General features: G+C 44.2%; 1 protein-coding gene across 13 annotated transcripts in view; it reads right to left on the bottom strand.

Annotated features, from left to right (window-relative positions):
* Positions 1–484: 484 nt before the first annotated feature.
* SH3KBP1 (SH3 domain containing kinase binding protein 1) overlaps positions 485–18,702 on the bottom strand; it is a 384,957-nt gene continuing 366,739 nt past the window's right edge. For 9 of the 13 annotated variants that reach the window (XM_064364467.1, XM_012434029.3, XM_064364477.1 and 6 more), the window contains 5 exons: positions 15,849–15,958; positions 11,807–11,935; positions 7,779–8,047; positions 4,303–4,366; positions 485–2,944 (listed from right to left, as the gene is read on the bottom strand). In XM_064364467.1, the coding sequence (XP_064220537.1) occupies positions 2,903–2,944; positions 4,303–4,366; positions 7,779–8,047; positions 11,807–11,935; positions 15,849–15,958 (614 nt within the window). In that variant the 3' untranslated portion in view covers positions 485–2,902. The remainder of the gene's footprint in view (positions 2,945–4,302; positions 4,367–7,778; positions 8,048–11,806; positions 11,936–15,848; positions 15,959–18,702) is intronic. The other 4 variants (XM_064364472.1, XM_064364476.1, XM_064364468.1 and 1 more) reach the window with 1 other exon arrangement.

The raw sequence follows: 18,702 nt of genomic DNA, 5'->3' as shown, positions 1-18,702 counted from the left end.
AAATTAGCTAGGTGCCGTGGTGGGCGCCTATAATATCAGCTACTGGGATTATAGGCTGAGGCAGGAGAGTCACTTGAGCCTGGGAGACAGGTTGTAGTGAGCAGAGATCACACCATCACACTCCAGCTTGGGTGACAGAGTGAGACTCTGTCTCAAAAAAAAAAAAAAAAAAGTGGCTTTACGTGGTTATCTGAATAGTGATGACTTAAAATTTTTTACACTGAAAAAGAATTTATACCTAATGGGCATTTTCTGATTAGATATGAGTATAAAACTGAACAATTTAAAAAATAGAATTCACAGGCACAGATTTCACAGATTATTTCTGTTCACTTGGGAAAGATAGGGGGGAGGCACTATATTCCATGTCTTCTAAAGATATTTCTATAAGATACATCAAATTGTATAAAGTGGAGAAAAATGGTTTGCATTCCAAAAAAAAAAAAATCATTCCTCTTGGACCATGACAATTTTGAACAAAACTATTCTCACAAAATTTCATTTTAATCATCTTCTTTACAAAGTACAATACTTAAGACTTTTCTAAATACAACTTTAGAAAATGAAGCAAAAAAGTAATCTCCATAGATGCCTGGTCGAGTCCATGCTGAATGCAAAAGAATTTTTTTTTTCAAAAGTGATATTTCCAAGCTTTTCAACATTCTCGATGGGTCCATTATGTAAAGAGTAAAAATGGTGGCTGTTTAGGTAGCGGCTCATCCAGTTCCTTGATGCAGAATCCTCTTGCTGGGTAGCCTGAGGAGCAGCAATGAAGCTGGACATATCAACTTCTCCTTCCAGAATTGCTTCTCCCTCTCCTTATACAAAGGAAGCCAATGGCCTGTATGAGGGGAAGACATCAGCCCTCTACATTCCATGTTACCAGCGCCCCATGGGGGTGCTCCAACTGCTCAATTTAATCAACAATTCTACTCTCTATACACATCATATAAAACTATATCATTAGGGATTTTCATAAGTAGATGAGAAATTTGGACATCGAAGAATCCAATCTGCATTCTTAGATCGCTAGGTGGTGAGGAATCTCTGAAATATTCAAGTTTAACGCAGCAATGCTTAGAACTGTCAAGGGGTCCAGGGATGTTTTATGCTGCTCTTGGGAACTTGGCACTCCTGACCCCCAAGCACAATGACCCCCAAGGCTGCTGAAAAGACAATATATCTAGGGATGGGAATGGAGGGTGTGAGGTTTCCTCCCTTATACACTCCCCTTCCCTTAAGTGTGCTCCCACCCAGGAAGACCAAGGTGTTAGGGCTCTGTAAATACTTGGAGGGAAATAATGGCCTCAAGTAGCAAGGATAAGCATATAGGCAAGAGGAAGGCAGAGGGAGGGAGGGAGGAAGAGAAAGGAAGAGATATTTATTTGTAATACTATCAATGATCAATAATGTGATTTTTTTTGCATCACTTCTTCAGTATTATCAACTCTCATTCTTTGTGGCTGTGCAAATCTATTAATGTTTAGTAGTTTCACTATTAAACTCAGAAAATAGACAAAGCAGCTTTTGAGAAACACATCCAACATCTTCAGGGGCCATTAAGGGACCACCCCCTCCACCTCTACCCCTGAACAGTCTTGCAATACAGTAGGCTCCTCATTTTCAGCTAAGGATTGAGAAAACAGTTACATAGTCTAAGGCTGAACTGTTCATGTCCTACAAAGATAAAGCAGACAGGCAAACATTAGTTTCCTTGGGAAAGGAGAAAACAACTCCATAAATGCAAGAAAGACCCTCCTCCCATTCTCTTGGACCTGAGGAAGGGGTTACAAGTGAGCAAGGCAAATGACATTATGTGAATACAGTTTAAACAATAACGCACACAGATAATCTAGTGCAGGAAATAATACAACTTTCCCCCCTTGTTTTCATTTGCATTTTACTTTTATTTATTTTTGCTTTAATAATGCATATTCTGTTCACGCAAAAGGTGCAAAGGACAGAAAGCAGGGGTTTAACTTGGCTGATGAAAAATCAAGCAGGGATGACATTTCTAGTTTCATGAACAACCTAAAACTAGGAGAAACTTAGAAGTCACAGCTGGTACCACAGATCACGCCAAACTTCACAGCTGTCTCCTCTTAGGACCTTTGGCTAGAGTGAGAGAAGCTTTGAAGACAGTGGCCTCTAGTGGACTTGGATAAGTGGCAGATTTTTTTTTTAACTTTTATTTTTAAATTTTTTTGAATCATGGTAGCTGCATCACAAAAGCTCCAATCAAGAGGGTGGTAAAAAGAAGGCACAGATCATTGCAAATACCAGATTTTCTCTTTGTCTTTTTGTAAATATACCATCATGTATAAGCTAAAATTTCTCTTAGGGTGGTGGGGCTTGCTGGCAGGGGAAGGGACAGCTTGAACCTAAAATTGAATATGTAATAGAATCCTAATGGGGGGACAAAGAGCAAGGCAGCTCTCAGCCTGAAGCAAAAGAAAAGGACACTTGCTTCTGACCACGTGTAGTACAAACAGTAGGGGAGTCTGTGACAAAACACGATTAAAAAATCATAAAATTATAAAGCTTGTAAACGGATAATCTGAAATAACATTTTATTAATGGAAAATATCATCAAAATAGTACCACTATGGACTAAACTGCCTGAGTTTTCGTTTCGCATTGAGATCTCAGAGTAGAAAAGCCTTTAGCACAATTTTGCTCTGTGTAAGTCACAACAAGTGCCAGCCCCGGGACTAAACCCTGGGGAAGATTCTCCTCTTGGATGGAATTTGTGTTGTGCTATCAAGACTTTTGTGCTAATCTTTCAAACAGGGACATGTTGAGGCAAACCTTTAATCTTTTGGCACAAGATTATTTTGGCTGGGGCAGAAAATTTGAGTCTCAGACTCAGGATGAATAATGTGACATTTCATTGATCAAGTATTCATTTTGATTGTAGAGCTTTCTTTATGTCATTCACTTCCATCTAGAAAGAGAAAAATAATGGAACAAAGTCATAATGAATCGACTGGTTTTATAGAAGCTGAAAGATTTTCAACCTTGTTGACTGAAAGAAAATAATCAACCTGACAATTTTAAAGGTGACATGATATCTGCATGGACAATCAGTAGCAATACCAGAAGTAACATCAACACAGAACAGGCACACAGACACAAGGCACTAGGAAATGGTGAACATTTTGATTCTCAGGCTGCCAGGCTGCAAAGTTTGTCAAAAGTGGCGACAATTCCAGTTTCCTAGCCAGAGGGTAGAGCAGGCGGTCCTGACAGGCTGAGCCATCTGGCAGTGTTGGAAGGCAGCTGTGGTTTGCCCAGGGGGGTATCTGTCAGCACCCTCAAAGTGATGGGAAGCAGCTACCTATCCTTTGTTAAGCAACATGGGTCCCCATCACCACAAAGGCGCCAACTGGATGAAGGCCGAAAGTCCACCTTTGGTCAATCAGAACTCCCACAGATTCCCTGCCATTTGCTAATGGTAGTGTTGAATCAGAGGCTACAAGGGACAGAGCTCTAATGCCTTGGCAAGACAGACTTGCCATCAGGGAGCAATCAAGAGCAAATGCCCCCTGATTTTTGTCCACACAGTGGACAGCTGTGGCCCCTGGAGCCCTAGTGACCACATGACAGAAGCTAGCTGGCAACAGGGCCTCCCCAGGGTCATGCCCTCTGGCAGTTACTATAATGAGGCCTCTTGGAAATGGAGGTGGGGGAGGGGCTTTTTGCAGAGAAGATATTTAAGATAAATTCCAGGCTGGGCACAGTGGCTCACGCCTGTAATCCCACCACTTTGGGAAGCCGAGGTGGGCAGATCACCTGAGGTCAGGAGATCGAGACCATCCTGGCTAACATGGTGCAACCCCATCTCTACTAAACATAACAAAAAATTTTCTGGGCTTGGTGACATGCGCCTGTAGTCCCAGCTACTCAGGAGGCTGAGGCAGGAGAACTGCTTGAACCCAGGAGGCAGAGGTTGCAGTGAGCCGAGATTGTGCCACTGCACTCCAGCCATGGTGACAGAGTGAGACAGACTCTGTATCCAAAATAAAATAAAATAAAAATAAAAAACAGAAAACAAAAAAAAAAGAAGATAAATTCCAAATGAGAAACCCAATTTGGGGCACATTTACTAATGTTTCCCTTCCCCAAGATTTCCTGGAGGAAACGATGTGTCATAAGCCTATACAAGTCTAAGAAAATGGTCACAGGAAGTGTATCCAGATCTGCAGAGAGGTAACAGTCATTTATTTTTTAAATAAAAGCCCTGACTCTGTCCTGCCCCACTGAGCCTAGGACTCACAGGCAGTAGAACCCCAAGGGACTCACCTGCAACCGAAGCCGGATTTTCTTCTCTTCATCCAACTCAGACAATAACTGTTTAATCTCTCGTCTGTAAAGCAAAAGGCAATGAAATTAACCAAAAGCCCAGACTTCCCTCATCAGAGATCAGAAACCTCTTATTGTCACTACAAAATCCATGTGATCCTTTTTCACAAAGAAAATGTGGACAAAACATCATATTTTCTTTGCATTGTTACTGCTGAAAATTTGTTTCAGACAGAAAGGCTTGCCATTATTTTGGGGCCCCTAAAATACATAGCCAGCAACTGGTGGGTCTGGAAGTGACCTTTGAAATCCCTTAGTCCAACCTTCTCCCAAAAGGAGATGGGGAAACAGAAGCCCATTGCGGTGGCCTGACTTGCCTAATGACTAGAGTTCACGAATCCAGGTTCATATTCTGTCATCTTCCCTATAACTATTCCTTTATTACAAAATTACTGGGCTTTAAATGTAGTTATTATATATATATTTTTTGAGACAAGGTCTTGCTCTGTTGCTCAGGCTGAAGTGCAGTGACACAATCACGGCTCACTATAGCCTCAACCTCCAAAACTCAAGTGATCCTCCTGCCCAGCCTCCTGAGTAGCTAGGACTACAAGCGCACACCACCATGCCAGGCCAATTTTTAAAATTATTTTTGTAGAGGTAGGGTCTCACTATGTTGCCCAGGCTGGTCTTGAACTCCTGGGCTCCAGTGATCCTCCTGCTTTGGCCTCCCAAAGTGCTAGGATTACAGGCATGAGCCACCAAGCCTGGCTCTTTTTACAATTTTTATTGCAGATGTTTTTACCACTCCATATATATTTCCTTTATTTTATTTACTTTTTTTTTTGAGACAGAGTCTCACTCTGTCACCCTGGCTGGAGTGCAGTGGTGTGATCTCAGCTCATTCGCCTCCTGGGTTCAAGCGATTCTCCTGCCTCAGCCTCCTGAGTAGCTGGAATTATAGGCATGTGCCACCAAGCCCAGCTAATTTTTGTGTTTTTAGTAGAGATGGGGTTTCACCATGTTGGCCAGGCTGGTCCTGAACCCCCTGACCTTAGGTGATCCACCTACTCAGCCTCTCAAAGTGCTGGGATTACAGGTGTGAACCACCACACCTGGCCTATTTCCTTTAATTTGAACAGAGTTTTGAATTGCCAAAAGGTTACTGGTGTGTTTTCATAGATTCTCACAAAATCCTACATATTAAGTCCCAAAATCTTGGGGGTAAAATAATTGGAGTAATGGTATGGCAATCACGTCTCAGAGAAACTGGCATGACTTAGGATCCATGGCCTAATGCCCTTTCCAGCATAAAATAATCAAGTGCACAACACTAACCATCCCACAAAGTCAGGGCTCTATACTTAGGACACTGCAACCATCCAAACACTGGACAGAGAGCTGTCTTCCATTTTAAGATATCGAACACTCCATTTTACAAGCACATTTTTACAGACTGGATTGGAAAATCAAGAAACAAAGATGGCTGAGACACCACAGTAAAATAAGGTGGAAGTTATACTGCATTTGCTCACTTCAGATGAGCACCATGATGATCCCTATCTCTGGGGCAGTGTTCCAGCCCTACTGTCAACATACTGGATTTATATCACAACTGATATGAACCAGTTGTGATTCATTACAGTATTTATTTAAGCACACATTATGCACCCATATCTCAGTGGGTACTACTTAGGACTTAGGAAGAAGGTGAGATCCAAAGCAAATGGTCCAACCCCAGGAGACTGGCAGGCAAAGCCTCAAGCAGTCCAGTTGTGGGGAGTTAACTGAGGAAAGCAGTCCACAGAAAGTCACTAAGTCTTGAACTAGTGAAATGAAAATGACTGTAAGTCTATGAGGAGGAAGAAAGATGGGGGAATTGACAGAGAAAAACCAGGGAAAAGCAGGGAAGTGAGAACCAGCACATTTGGGGATGAGGAGAGCTGGCGTGGACTTAAGTTAAAGGCTAATAGGAAAGTGACATGAAGAGCTAACACAAGAGACTAGTGGGGACCCACTGACCCTGGGCATGAAGGTCAGACTGATGTAGGCAGTGAAAGGCAGGCCTTGGAAGAGAGGCCACCGTGGGATGTTGATTCAAGAGATATTGTCTGGGGAAAGACAATTCCCACCAACTATTTGCAGCTTCACACTGGGGGAGAAACATGGTGTGGCAGCCCCGAAGCACAGGCCATTTCAGATGTTCCAAGCACTTCTTAGAGGGTCCAAAGGGCTAAAGTCTTGAATTCAAGCCAGTCTGACGCCATGTGGTCCTATTCAGAAGGCCAAGAACCAGTGCTCTGTGGTGTTCTGGGGCCTTTGGGATGTCCTGTCTAGGCAAGGGAAACAGGTCACTTGGACATGGATGGGGCCTTTGGGTACCCAAACGAGTAACCTTCAGAGCCAGATAGGAGCTGAGGACTTTAAGGAGTTAGGGGTAGCCTGGCTGCCCCAGGATACCCTCTCACGTACCATCCTGCCAGTCCTGTATAATAATCTGATGGATCTCTTCCAGACTGGGGTAAGTCTAAGAGGCTACAATTCTATATGGTACCTCCCAGCCTGAGTAGAACACAACCTGCTTAGAGCCACATTGCTCAAAGCGAGTTCCATGGAACCCTCATCCTAGGATGCTCTAGCAAAAAAAAGGTTCTGTGGTTAAGCAGGTGTGGGAAACCTTGCATGTGCTATTCTCTCCATCCTCCCAATGCAAAGCGAAGGCTCTCAGGAGCCCTTCAGAAAAGAAATTAACTTTGTTTAACCCAGTTATCCCCCCAAAGTGACCACAAAACACATTAGGGTCCTCTAGCCCCATAGCGGGAGGCAGGTGAAAGGCCTTTGCTGGCCCCAGACTGGCAGAGGGCTTCATCACTCTAAGTCTCTGGCTTCGTCTCCTGTCACTACCCCAGGCACCTCCTGATCCAAGGAGGCCAGTCGCCTGGGGATGCGCTGACCTCACCAGGCTGCCCTGTGTACCCAGGAATCTACATTCTGTTCCTGCTGCAGGAGTAGTGTGCTCCTAGAAATCCTAAATCATCATTCAAAATCCTACCTGGGAAATACCTCTTTGAGATGCCTTCCCTGATTCTCTCAAGAAACAGCTAAGATCACTAAACTCTTCAAGTCTCAGTTTACTCAGAGCAGCGCCTCCCTACATTTTTTTTTTTGAGATTTAAATGCTTTTCTTCTTAGCAGCCTGCTGAGAGCGTCAGTCCCTGCAATGGACTCATCTCTCTACACCCCATGGCCAGCCTGTGCCCTTTCTGCACACAGTAAATCCAGCAAAAACATGTAGCATAATTTAAGTATAAATTAAGACTCTCGGGATCTACACACACTCCCACCATTGCTGCCACCATCACCCGGGAGGCCAGGCCCACCCTCCAAGGCAAGCTGGGATCCACGCTTTCAGAACTAGGTGCTGGCCTGGCAGAGAGCAATCTGGGTGGCAGCCGCAAGAGTCCTCGGGCACTCACTTCTGCTGGTCCTTCATGTTCTCGATGATGCTCCTCAGCTCGCGGACCTGTGTCCTTAGCTCCTCCACAGCTGCCTGGCTGCTGGCCGCAGGCTCCATCTTTGGTTTTCCTTCCGTGCTGAACAGAGATGGGGAGTTGGCTCTGTGTCCAGCTGTTCCCAAAGAGGATGACAGGGGAGAGGGTGCCGCCGAGGACAAAGGGGCTGGCCCACCACCACCTGCTGCCATGGTCCCCGGCTTGGGTGGCAGGGATGCTTTGTTGTCAGACACCTGTGACGAGGGAAGGCAGGGAGGATTCAGGGCCAGGGATTTGTGTGCTGCGCCTTTGTCCTGGTTAGTCAAACTCTCCATTAACACCACTGTCCCTGCCTCTCTCCACACATTCCATTCACTTCTTCCTTCATCCACAAGCCACTAAGGGCCTGCCTGGTACAGGCATTTCCCCCTCACTCACGTGCTACCTTCTATGTATTTTAAATTTGACCTTCTTTCTGGACAGAGTTCTTGACTGGTGTAATATACCCATCGAGATGCCCAACCCCATGTGGGCAGGCACCTGATGCCAGGCACCACAAACTCTGAAGTGAACAAGACATTAAGGCATTCTCCTGGTCTCCAGGGAGCTCAGAACCCAGTGGGGCACAGACAGACAAACAGACCAATGCACTGTGATGTGGGGGAAGACTGCACAGAGGGAGGCGAGCATACAGAGCCCCAGAAACACAGAAAAGGAGCCAGCCATCCGGATGGGCAGGCATCACAAGCAGGTGCTGACAGTCCCGTCTTGGAGGAGGACCAAGAAGTAGCCAGAGGAAAGGAGGGACACTTAGAGAAAGAAGCTGCAGGGGGAGGGAGCACGCTAGGCAAAGGTCTAGAGACCACAGAGCAAAATGCATTGGTGGGAAGCACTGCTAGAACGTCAGAGGGGGCAAGAGAGGGCCTTAGGGGTAGAGCTAAGGCTGGGAGGTACAAGCGGCTAGGTGAAAGGGTGTGAGGAGGGTAACTGTGCTAAGGACCATGCTGGCTGCAGAAGGGCCTAAGGGTTGGCAGATCTGGAGCTGGAGAGAACTGCTGGGAGAGTCTTACACAACGTAAGCTAGAAGTGGTCAGGGTTTGACCCAGGCAGTGGCTAGGAAAGACACAAGACAACTTTGAGTGACATGATGAAGGCAGGCTCAGCGGACATAGAGCATTAGGCATTGTTCCCAGTGCTGGGGGCAGGAGCGGGCCAGGAGGATGGAGTCCCTGCCCTCATATAGCAGATGCCTTGTAAGCAGGGAGATGTGGTCCTGGACAGGATGCAGAGGGTGAAGGAGGAAAGACAGATCAGGGACCACGGGTGCAGATGGATGCACCAGGCATCGAAGTTGTACCTTTCATGGAAGAAAGAGCAGATTGAAGAGCCAGATAATGATTTCCGTTTTTGAAACATTGGATTTTGGGAGCGCTTAGTGACTGGGAAAGAGGAGAGGAAGAGGGGACGAAGCAGAAGAGAAGCCTGGAGGAGATTCCAGAAGGAAGCCCCTGGAGGAGAGTCCAGAAGGAACAAAGTGGTTGCATACGTGGGTAAAGGGTGCTAAGAGGAAAACTGGGTGGGGTCCATTTGGTGGAGCCAGGGAGAGAGAAACCTGCTCATGGCAGATGAGCACCTGGATAGGAGGTGAAGGATGTGGCCTGCAAGTTTAGGACTTTCTTTCCAGAAACTTGGCTGAGGCAGGAAGACAGGAGAGAAGGAGCATGCTCATGCAGAAGCCTCAGGGGGAGGTAGAATCAGGGAAGGGTTCTGTTCACTTTCCAGGACAGGGGAGACCCTAAGCTGCACGATATCTTAAGAGACAGAGTCAGTGAAGGGCCAGGCCGAAGATGGAGGAGACCAGCTGGGGAGGCCTGATGGAGAAGTGTCCTGAGGAGGCCAGGAGGGCCCAGGAAGACAGTCATGGGTGAGAGGGAAGAGGGGTGCCCAGTAGGCCCCTGGGGGAGGAGGCACCAACAAGGGAGCTGGGAGGCAGGTGGGGAGGAGGGAAAAGAGTGGGACAGGATGATGGGAGGTGAGGGCGTGAGCGACAGAGCAGAAGTGGAGGCTGGTGGTGAAGCTTGGCAACGTGGCCACGAGACTCCCTCCAGCAGCAGGTGCCCAGCAGGCTACCCCAGCACAGGAGCCAAAAAGGGGCTTGGCTGGCATGGCGAGGAGGCAAAGTCTGGATTCAGGCTGTGCTAGAGGGAGAGACTGGGCAGAGAAAGCCAAAAGCAGATGGGCCATCATTCCCAGCCTCTCTGCTCGCCTTTTTTCTGCCAAGTTACCATTGAGGAAAAGCGCTCTCTGCTGCCAGGGATAGCGCTCTGCCAGCCCGTGCTTTATCGTTAGGAGTTAGAGTAAGAGGGAAGAGGAACTGACATTTATGGAGCACTGATCACATGTCGGACGCCAGCTAGACAATTTGAATGACGATCGGTTGGCACAAGCATTTTACCAAGCATGAAACTGAGGCTTAGAGAGGTGGCTGAGTAGTTCTCCAAGACTCATAGGTAATAACTGGTGGAACGGGGAGTCAATTCCCTCACTGTCAACCGGATCCCTCAAGTCCAGCACTACCACTGTAGCTGCCTGAGTCTGAAGATTTATGCTCTCCTATCCTTCTCTCCTTTGCTTGTCACCTATTCCTGGGCTCATTCCTTTTCCTTTTTCCCATCCTGCAGCCTTGCAGACCTCCCATACTTTTGTGACCCACCAATGCCTTTGCACTGACTGACTTCCAGACACTTCTCGAATCAGTGCTTCTCTTGGCATTTCCTACCTGACTTGCTCTCCTGGCCCATTTCAGCTACCGAGCAATTTTAAAGCCCTCACAGAGTATTGGCCACCACACTCCCTGATCAAATTAGTTCAAGCAGAATTTGTAGAAGCAGTGAAGACCAGGACACGACAACTTGGGGGAAGTGAAATAGGCTAATGGGATAGAACTGTGCAAATCAGAACTGTGAAAACCCACTGTTCACCAGTAGATGTCATTATAGAGACACCCCAGGGATGTCAGAATGAAACTATAGGTATACCTACGGTCACCAGAAAAAACGGGTCAAATCCAATTTCTGCAGATGGAATCCTTTTATAAAGAAAGAATGTTTTGATTTTGTGAATAATTACAATTGATTTGTTGTATAGGATCACGTTTTGCTTACTGTATCCGATTTTTAAGAAAATTTATACATGTAAATTCTTACATCTATGGAGAAGGAAAATTCCATGGTAACCTTTGATTTCCTTGTGCTAATTCCTGCTTCAAGTGACTACAGTTTTCTGCTTTTAGACACAAATAAGTTGTTAATATTCAGACAAAATAATTCCAGTCAACTGTGTTTTCTTAGTAGGAGAAAATGGAATTTTAAAATCTTGGTTCGTATTCATAGGAAGAAGAGAATTTGTACAAGATACTCTTCAAAAGTTACATGAAGTAGCTAAAAGTTAAATGTCTTCCTTGTTTCTAATAAACTAATAAAGTATCTATACCATTCCCTGGGAATGGAATGAAATTGAAATGTTTTTAGACTATAAATTTCTCATAGAATATGAATCCAAATCAATTTTCTTTAAAAGACCACATTATTTATATTTATGATCTTCCAACTGTAATTTGTGACCAGCTTTGAACATAAAAGACAAGATCTATGGGCAGAGGGCATGTCATTGAATAATGTCTTCTCTCTAGATACCTCAAGGCTTTTTACGTTGTTCTGGTTGTGGTGATGGTGGTAGTGTGTGAAGGCATTTGTGAATATGTGTGATGGTACGAAGAGGAGATCAAACCACAAGAGGAAAACATGGGAAATAAACAACTGAACTTGTATCTCAGGGATTCTGCCTAGTTTCAGAGATGGCAACATGCCTTGGGGATTTTGATTAGTAATGGAACTGCTGTCATTGAAGAATGACAAACACCTGCACTGTCTGCCTATCTTTGTTTGGTTTATAACCCATCACTAGTACATACATGAAATGATAGGGACACCCTCTCATGGCTGGTCACTCACTTGGGATATGGTAACAGTCTTGGAAGTTTTCTTTGACGCGTCCACTCCTCTGTGCGCAAGTGAAATGTGTTCCTCCTTATCCTCTTCGGGACTTGGGGAGTCGAAGATATCAGGGCTTGAAAGGGATGACTGATAAAGCCAAAAGAAAATGCTTTTGTCAGAATTATACCTTAGCTGACACCGCTTTTGTTAATATAATGCTGTATGCTTTCCAAAGCACTTGACACTGCTATTTTGTCTTCTCACGATAACCCTGAGGCAAAAAAAGTGTGCTGTTATCCATGTGTTCAAGTCACATAGCTGGTTAGTGGCAGAACTGCAACTAAGAAGCAAGGTTTCCTAAACCAGGGATCTTGCCACTGATGTCCATCATTCACTTCATCCTTGCAAACATCCATCGTCCATCCTTTCCTGCTGCTTCCTCTAAACATTTGCTACCATGTGCCAAGCAGTGAGCTTTGTACTGCAGACTTAGTGACGTGCCACACAGGATGCCTGCCCTCACAGGGCTGACAGTCCACCAAGGAAGAACACACAGGTCAATGAGAGGCTACCTCTATTCTGCCTCTCCTTCATTCCCTCCTCTTCCTTTTCCTTGATCTTTTCCAGGATTGCTAAATCTGCATGTGGAAGTGTCCTAAAGGATGTGTCTGAGAGAAAACCATTTCCAGGGACAAGGGCTCACCAGGCCTGTGGTCCAGCGACCAGTGTTTCCTCAGCCTGAGAGCACAGCATTGCTTACTAGTGCAACAAGCTCATACCTCCTTTGGTACCTGCTGTTAAATCTCTGCCCTCATTACTGCTGACAGTCAACATCCATTTTGGAGTCTGTATTGCTGTAGTATATTTAAAGAATGGCAGCATCTTTTGGTAAAATACAGGATGACACCCCTGTTCTTTCTGCCCCACTGTGAAGATCACTGTAAAGATAAAAAAGCCAGATGAGGCTGGATGTGGTGGCTCATGCCTGTAATCCCAACACTTTGGGAGGCTGAGGCGGGAGGATCTCTTGAGCCCAGGAATTTGGGACCAGCTGGGCAACATGGCGAAACCCCATCTCTATGAAAAATACAAAAATTAGCCAGGTACGGTGGTTCGCACCTGTAGTCCCAGCTACTCAGGAGGCTGAGGTGGGAGGATCACTTGAGCCCCAGAGGTCGAAGCTGTGGTGAGCCATGAACATCGCACCACTGCACTCCAGCCTGGGCAAAAGAGTGGAACCCTGTCTGAAAAAAAAAATTCTGGACCAAATCACTGGAAGTCACTTAGTCATAGATGATCACTGGGCTAGAATTTCCCAATTTTAGAACAAAGCAAATTAAAATAAGAGTTCCTATAGCAAGGAATCCTTTATGATGAAGAATCTTCCAGAGATCTCTTTGGACAAGCTCATCTTCAGCTTCATCTCTATGCTTTCTACCCTGGTGGTAGAAAAACAGTCCCATCTAAAATCACCACTTGGTATCATTATACAAAAATTATACCCCAAAATATTGTATGTTTTCTTCTGTTTCCTTAAGGCAATAACCTAATGCATTTTAGGGAATTTTTAAGCAAAGTTTTCAATTTAACAGGTTTTATTTGTTAATCTTCACTTAATCTGAAAATCCAATTACCTAGAAAAAAGTTTTCCCCACCACCAAGCTTTCTTATTAATCTAGGCTTAACTGCTTAGCACACCATGCCATGCCTGGATCCCTTCTTTTTGAGATTTTATTCAAAAAGCCAGTTCCCTCCAATACGACCTAGGGTTCATGAGCTGGCAATCAAAGCTTGCTCTTTGAATCCTATAAACATAAAGAGCTTCAACAAGGGTCAGAGGCCCCAGGCTGGGGAATCATGACTAGTGTATTTCCTCCGTCATATTCCCCAGTGGCCTTTGAGGAATACACTTATATCCACTAAGCCTCCATTTGCCTATGAAAAATCCACAGGTGCTAACTGGAAGAAGAGTAAATAGGAATTCAATGTACAGATCCAAGTGGGGATGAATGGGAATGAAGGGAAGAGAATATAGTACTTATACTTTAAAGCACAACTATATTCTTTTGTTTTAAGTCTGCAAATGAAGTGACTTCATATAAAATGCCAAACTTTGAGTCACTGTGCCGTAAGCTTCCCGCAGGCAGTGACCATGTGCTTTTCATTTCAGTTATATCTCTGGTACCTGGCACAGCAGTGCCGAGCACATAGGGGAGAGATGTCTATAAAGATTTGTTGAATGAATGTACAACTGTGTAGTCTGACGGCAGTGAAGACAGTATGTCCTTACCACATCCTCCAAATACATACGAACTCACAGGCATGGGATGTATGGACCAAAGGTGGGACAAGAGATGGTAATTTAAACCTGTCTGTAATTCTGGAAGTCATGAGGCTCTCTAGACCTTGAAAAGTTGGGAAGAATTTGGAAGGAAGACAAAAATGATGAAGGATTTATAGAGAAGATGGAGGAGGTAGGATTGAAAAACAAAATATAGAGATACTAAGAAGCAACTAAACAGGTCGTGGGTATAAAAGGGGTGTTGAGGTGGGGGTGTGAAGAGGTGAGAGGGAGAGGGGAAAGAAGGTGGTGTTGACAGAGAAGTTTGTATAACAATAAAAAAGTCAGCTACTTTTTAAAGTCTTTCTCCCAAAAAGGTGTCAATGCAAAGTTAGGTTTCTTTCATACTAAGAGGAAAAATAAGATGACTCAAACCATACTTCCAGACTCTAGATATGAGAGAAGAGGCTCCAAGGAAGTGACTTTTTTTTCTTCTAAATGATGACACCTTAGGTGGGATCAGTGATGACATAAAAATAGGAAGTGTCCTGGGAAACCTGCAAAAGCTTAATTAATTCCTTGGTGTATCTGGGTGGGGGTCATAAGGACTTAGACTCACCGGAACAAGGCAATGTGCTATATAGAAAAAGAGAGAGAGAGAAAGATAATGATTATACACAAACACAACTTGTGGAAGGTGAGCTTGGAGGGGACAGTACAACCTGTGGCAAAAGCAAAGCATACATTTCCCTTTGACCCACTTCCAGAAAATTTTTACCCAAGTCAATAATTTTATAGCAGCATCAAGATTTTTCTGCAGTGACATTCATTTGAGTGTTGTTTATAATGAGGAACTGGAAACAACATAAATGCCCAATAATGGTACACTGGCTAAACGCTCACATACTAATAGGCTAGAAAAGTGCGCAGCCATGAAATGTGATGTCAGGGAAGAATGTTGTCATGACTGGGGAGAAAGGCACACAACAGAACAGGAGAAAAGCAAGTTTCAAAACGATGCATACTATGTAATCCCATTTATGAAGAAATAATTTTATATATACAAATAATTTTTTTAAAAAGCTAAGGATGTATAGCAAAAAGTCAACAGTTCTTTGCACTGGGGAGCAGAATTACAGGTAACTCTTCTTTATACATTTTGTAGTTCAAATTTGGTACAATAAACATGTAACAGACTCGCAATAAAAAGTCATTCAAAACAACCCAAACAAAAATTTTCCATGGGTTATCCTGAGTGTTCCAATCAGTCTCTCCTTCATTACCAGGTGCCTCGTATGTTTGAAAACAATATCCTTAAGGTGTGCATGTTATTCTGTGGAGGGGTACAGGCAATGGGGATTTGAGAAAGAAAGGTTTGGCCACTGCCTGGTGCTATATAGGAGCAGATCTTTATTTAGTAAAGTTTTGTTTACTAAACCAGCCTCATTCTCCTTTCCCCACCATAAAACATGATCTTTGTTTCTTACCCATTTCATTTTAGGTTCAAATAAGAATCATTCTGGAAGAAAAGAACAGAAGGTGGGAATAGGGAGTGCCTACCTTGCTGGCAGAAACACAAAGAACAAATAGAAAGAAATGGCACTCGACTCAAGAAGACTCTGAAATCACTTTTGTTTGACAGTGTATCTCATGGCTTCCCTCTCCTGTGGTGTCCTCAAATCGGCTGCTTACAGAAGAGTCCTTAGCTAGAGTCTCTAATTTGTTCTGCTTTTCGGCTGTAGAGAAGTAAGGGGACATACAGTATGAGGAGACACTTACAGATGTGAGGGACTGGGATGGAGGCCGCCTCCCCGTAGCTTTTGGTCTGCTTGTGGTCGGATGACTGAGTTTCTCAGTAGATGACACCACGGAGTCAAAACCTTCTAGGTCTAAAACAAAAGTAAAACAGAGTTTTAAGAGCCAAAATAGGAGCAAAGGCTCTTATGATATGTCATAGTACCTCTTTTCCTCAATAATAATCCTTTCCGTCTGGATTACACTTCATCTCTTACAAAGGCCATTTACATCCTTTAGGTCATTCATAAACAAGATTCAAACTGAATGGACTAATCATTTCCTTCTTAGTTTAACAAGCTATTGCATGGAAGAGAGAGAAACAGGATTTTTCTTTTTCCCTTCTACAGCTATATCCATAAATCTCTAAAAAGCTACAGAAAGAGGATTAAAGGAAGAATTCTCTTTCTTCCATAAATCCAAGTCCATTTTAGTAGACAGAATACTCTGACAGCCTCGACACAAAAGGCAGTTTATTACAAGGTAAAAGAGCCAAGGGCAAGTGGATGCCGGTCACTGATTACAAAAGACAAGAAGGGCAGCCTTGCTCCTCTTTGCTTGTGACTGGTCTTGAGGCAGCTATGTAGTCCAATTTGAGTTACTGAGCAATATAGGACAGTTTACTGATAGCCTTTGGGAAACAGATTTTTCTCTTTGGATAGAGAGAGGCAAGTAAGAAGGCCTTTTGTGTTGCTGTTCCTCTTCTTTCCTGCTTGGGATGCTACTGTGTAAGGACAGGATGTCTGGAGCTGTGGCAGCCATTTTGTGACCATGTGGCCATCTGGTCACAGGATGGCAAGATAGAAAAATGGAAAATGCTCACCAGCCGCAGTGGCTCACATCTGTAATCCCAATACTTTGGAAGGCCGGGGCAGGAGGATCACAAGGTCAAGAGATCGAGACCATCCTGGCCAACATGGTGAGACCCTGTCTCTACTAAAAAATACAAAAATTAGCTGAGCGTGGTGGTGCACACCTGAAGTCCCAGCTACTTGGGAGGCTGAGGTGGGAGAATCGCTTGAACCTGGGAGGCAGAGGTTACAGTGAGCCAAGGCTGCACTCCAGCCTGGCGACAGAGCAAGACTCTTCAAAAGAAAAAAAAAGAAGAAGAAGAAGAAAAGAAAAAGAAAATGCCAACTGACAACCCCAATCAATGGGTTGCAACTCTGAGATGATCTAGTGCCCAGACTTCTTGCCATGTGAAATTAACAAACCCCTGCCATTTCAGCCAGTTTTAATCAGATATTCTTTATTTGCAGCTAAAAGCATCCTAACTTCCATAACTGCAGCTATACTAGGCCCAGGACAGAGAAGTTAAAAAAAAAAAATGATGTGCATTTCCTCCCATTTTATTTTGGGAAGAATTCTTTTGCTGATGGTTATTAGTGGTCTGGCTGTGTAACAACTTTATTCTATTAATGAACGGGCCGGTGTTATCTGCAAACTATTTTCTTTAGTGGAACATGCAAAATCAAGCACAAGTCACTGGTCAGGAGAAGCCATTAAATTACACCTGGGATTCTATTAAGTGACATTATCCTGATGAATGAATAATTACTCAATTAACTCCTCTTATCAGGGCAAGGCAAGTATAACCAAAGGTTAACCATCTGCAGAGATGGCACAAAGAAAAACATCAGTGGTGCTCTGAGGCCAAGAGGGAGCCTATCAGCACCCAGTACCTGAGTGAGGCTCATAAAGGCACCTACCTCTCCAGCTGGCTCAGCAGGGTGCCAGGAGGACCCTAAGTTCGGGGAGGGCAAAGAACCCACTGCTAGGATGTACTTCTCCATCCAGTGGTGGCTCACTGGGCTGACCCCTCTCAGGGGCCTTCCCTTTAAGAGAACCTTATTATTTTTTTCTTTCTTTTGTTTCCCTCCCTCCCTCTTTTTTTTTTTTTGAGACAGGGTTTTGCTCTGTCTCCTAGGTTGGAGGGCAGTGGCACAATCTCGGGTCACTGAGGCCTCAACCTGGACTCAGGTGATTCTTCCATCTCAGCTTTCCTACAGGCACACAACACCATACCTGGCTAATTTTTGTATTTCTTGTAGAAACGGGGTTTCAACATGTTGCCCAGGCTGGAGAAACTTATTTTCTTAAAAGGTTCTCCTCCAGACTCTACCCTGGGACTCTCCTCTACTAAGCCCATGTTGTCCAAAATGAAAATTCACCATTACACACTTGGATGGATGCAAAAACCCATCATCTGACATGAACATCCCCCCAATTCATCTTTTTAAATCACTTTTCCCTGATGACAAATGTAATACATGACCAGTGTCTAATTTTTAAAAAACAAAACATGAAATTGTAACAATAAAAGAAAGTCAACTATAATCTTACCACAGCAAGACAAGCACTGCTAAATTTTGGTATATTTTCCTCCAGGCTTTTTTTCCTATAAATAAATAGTATAGCTCATACTATATGTAATATTACATTCTGCTTATTTCACTTAACCTGATATGCCATATCTCTAAACATTCTTTGTAAATATTTTAATAGTTGTTGTACTGCAATTAATCAATCCCATTTGTTGGATAATTAGTTTCCAAATTATTTCCCCCTCCTATTTTTTACTGTTATGGAAAAGCACTGCACAAATATCCTTGCATATATTCTATATACAATGAGTTTAGCAGGTTATCCGTACAGATCTCCAACTGTTCTGGAAGAAGAAAATAAGGCCCAGTACAGGGAGGTTTGTTGGGGGTATAAGGCTGGTGAGGGAGGACAGAGACACAATAAGGGGCAGAGGAAGGCTCGGGAGAGGAGAGAGGACAAAAAACCAAGGAGCAGATGCTGACTGGCAGCCAGGGGAGGAGATGGAAGAGAGGGC

The sequence above is a fragment of the Aotus nancymaae genome, unplaced genomic scaffold (genome assembly GCF_030222135.1).
Source record: "Aotus nancymaae isolate 86718 unplaced genomic scaffold, 86718_ANA_hifiasm-v0.15.2.pri h1tg000058l, whole genome shotgun sequence".
Taxonomy (NCBI): Eukaryota; Metazoa; Chordata; class Mammalia; order Primates; family Aotidae; genus Aotus; species Aotus nancymaae.
This window is presented reverse-complemented; position numbering and strand designations above follow the sequence as displayed.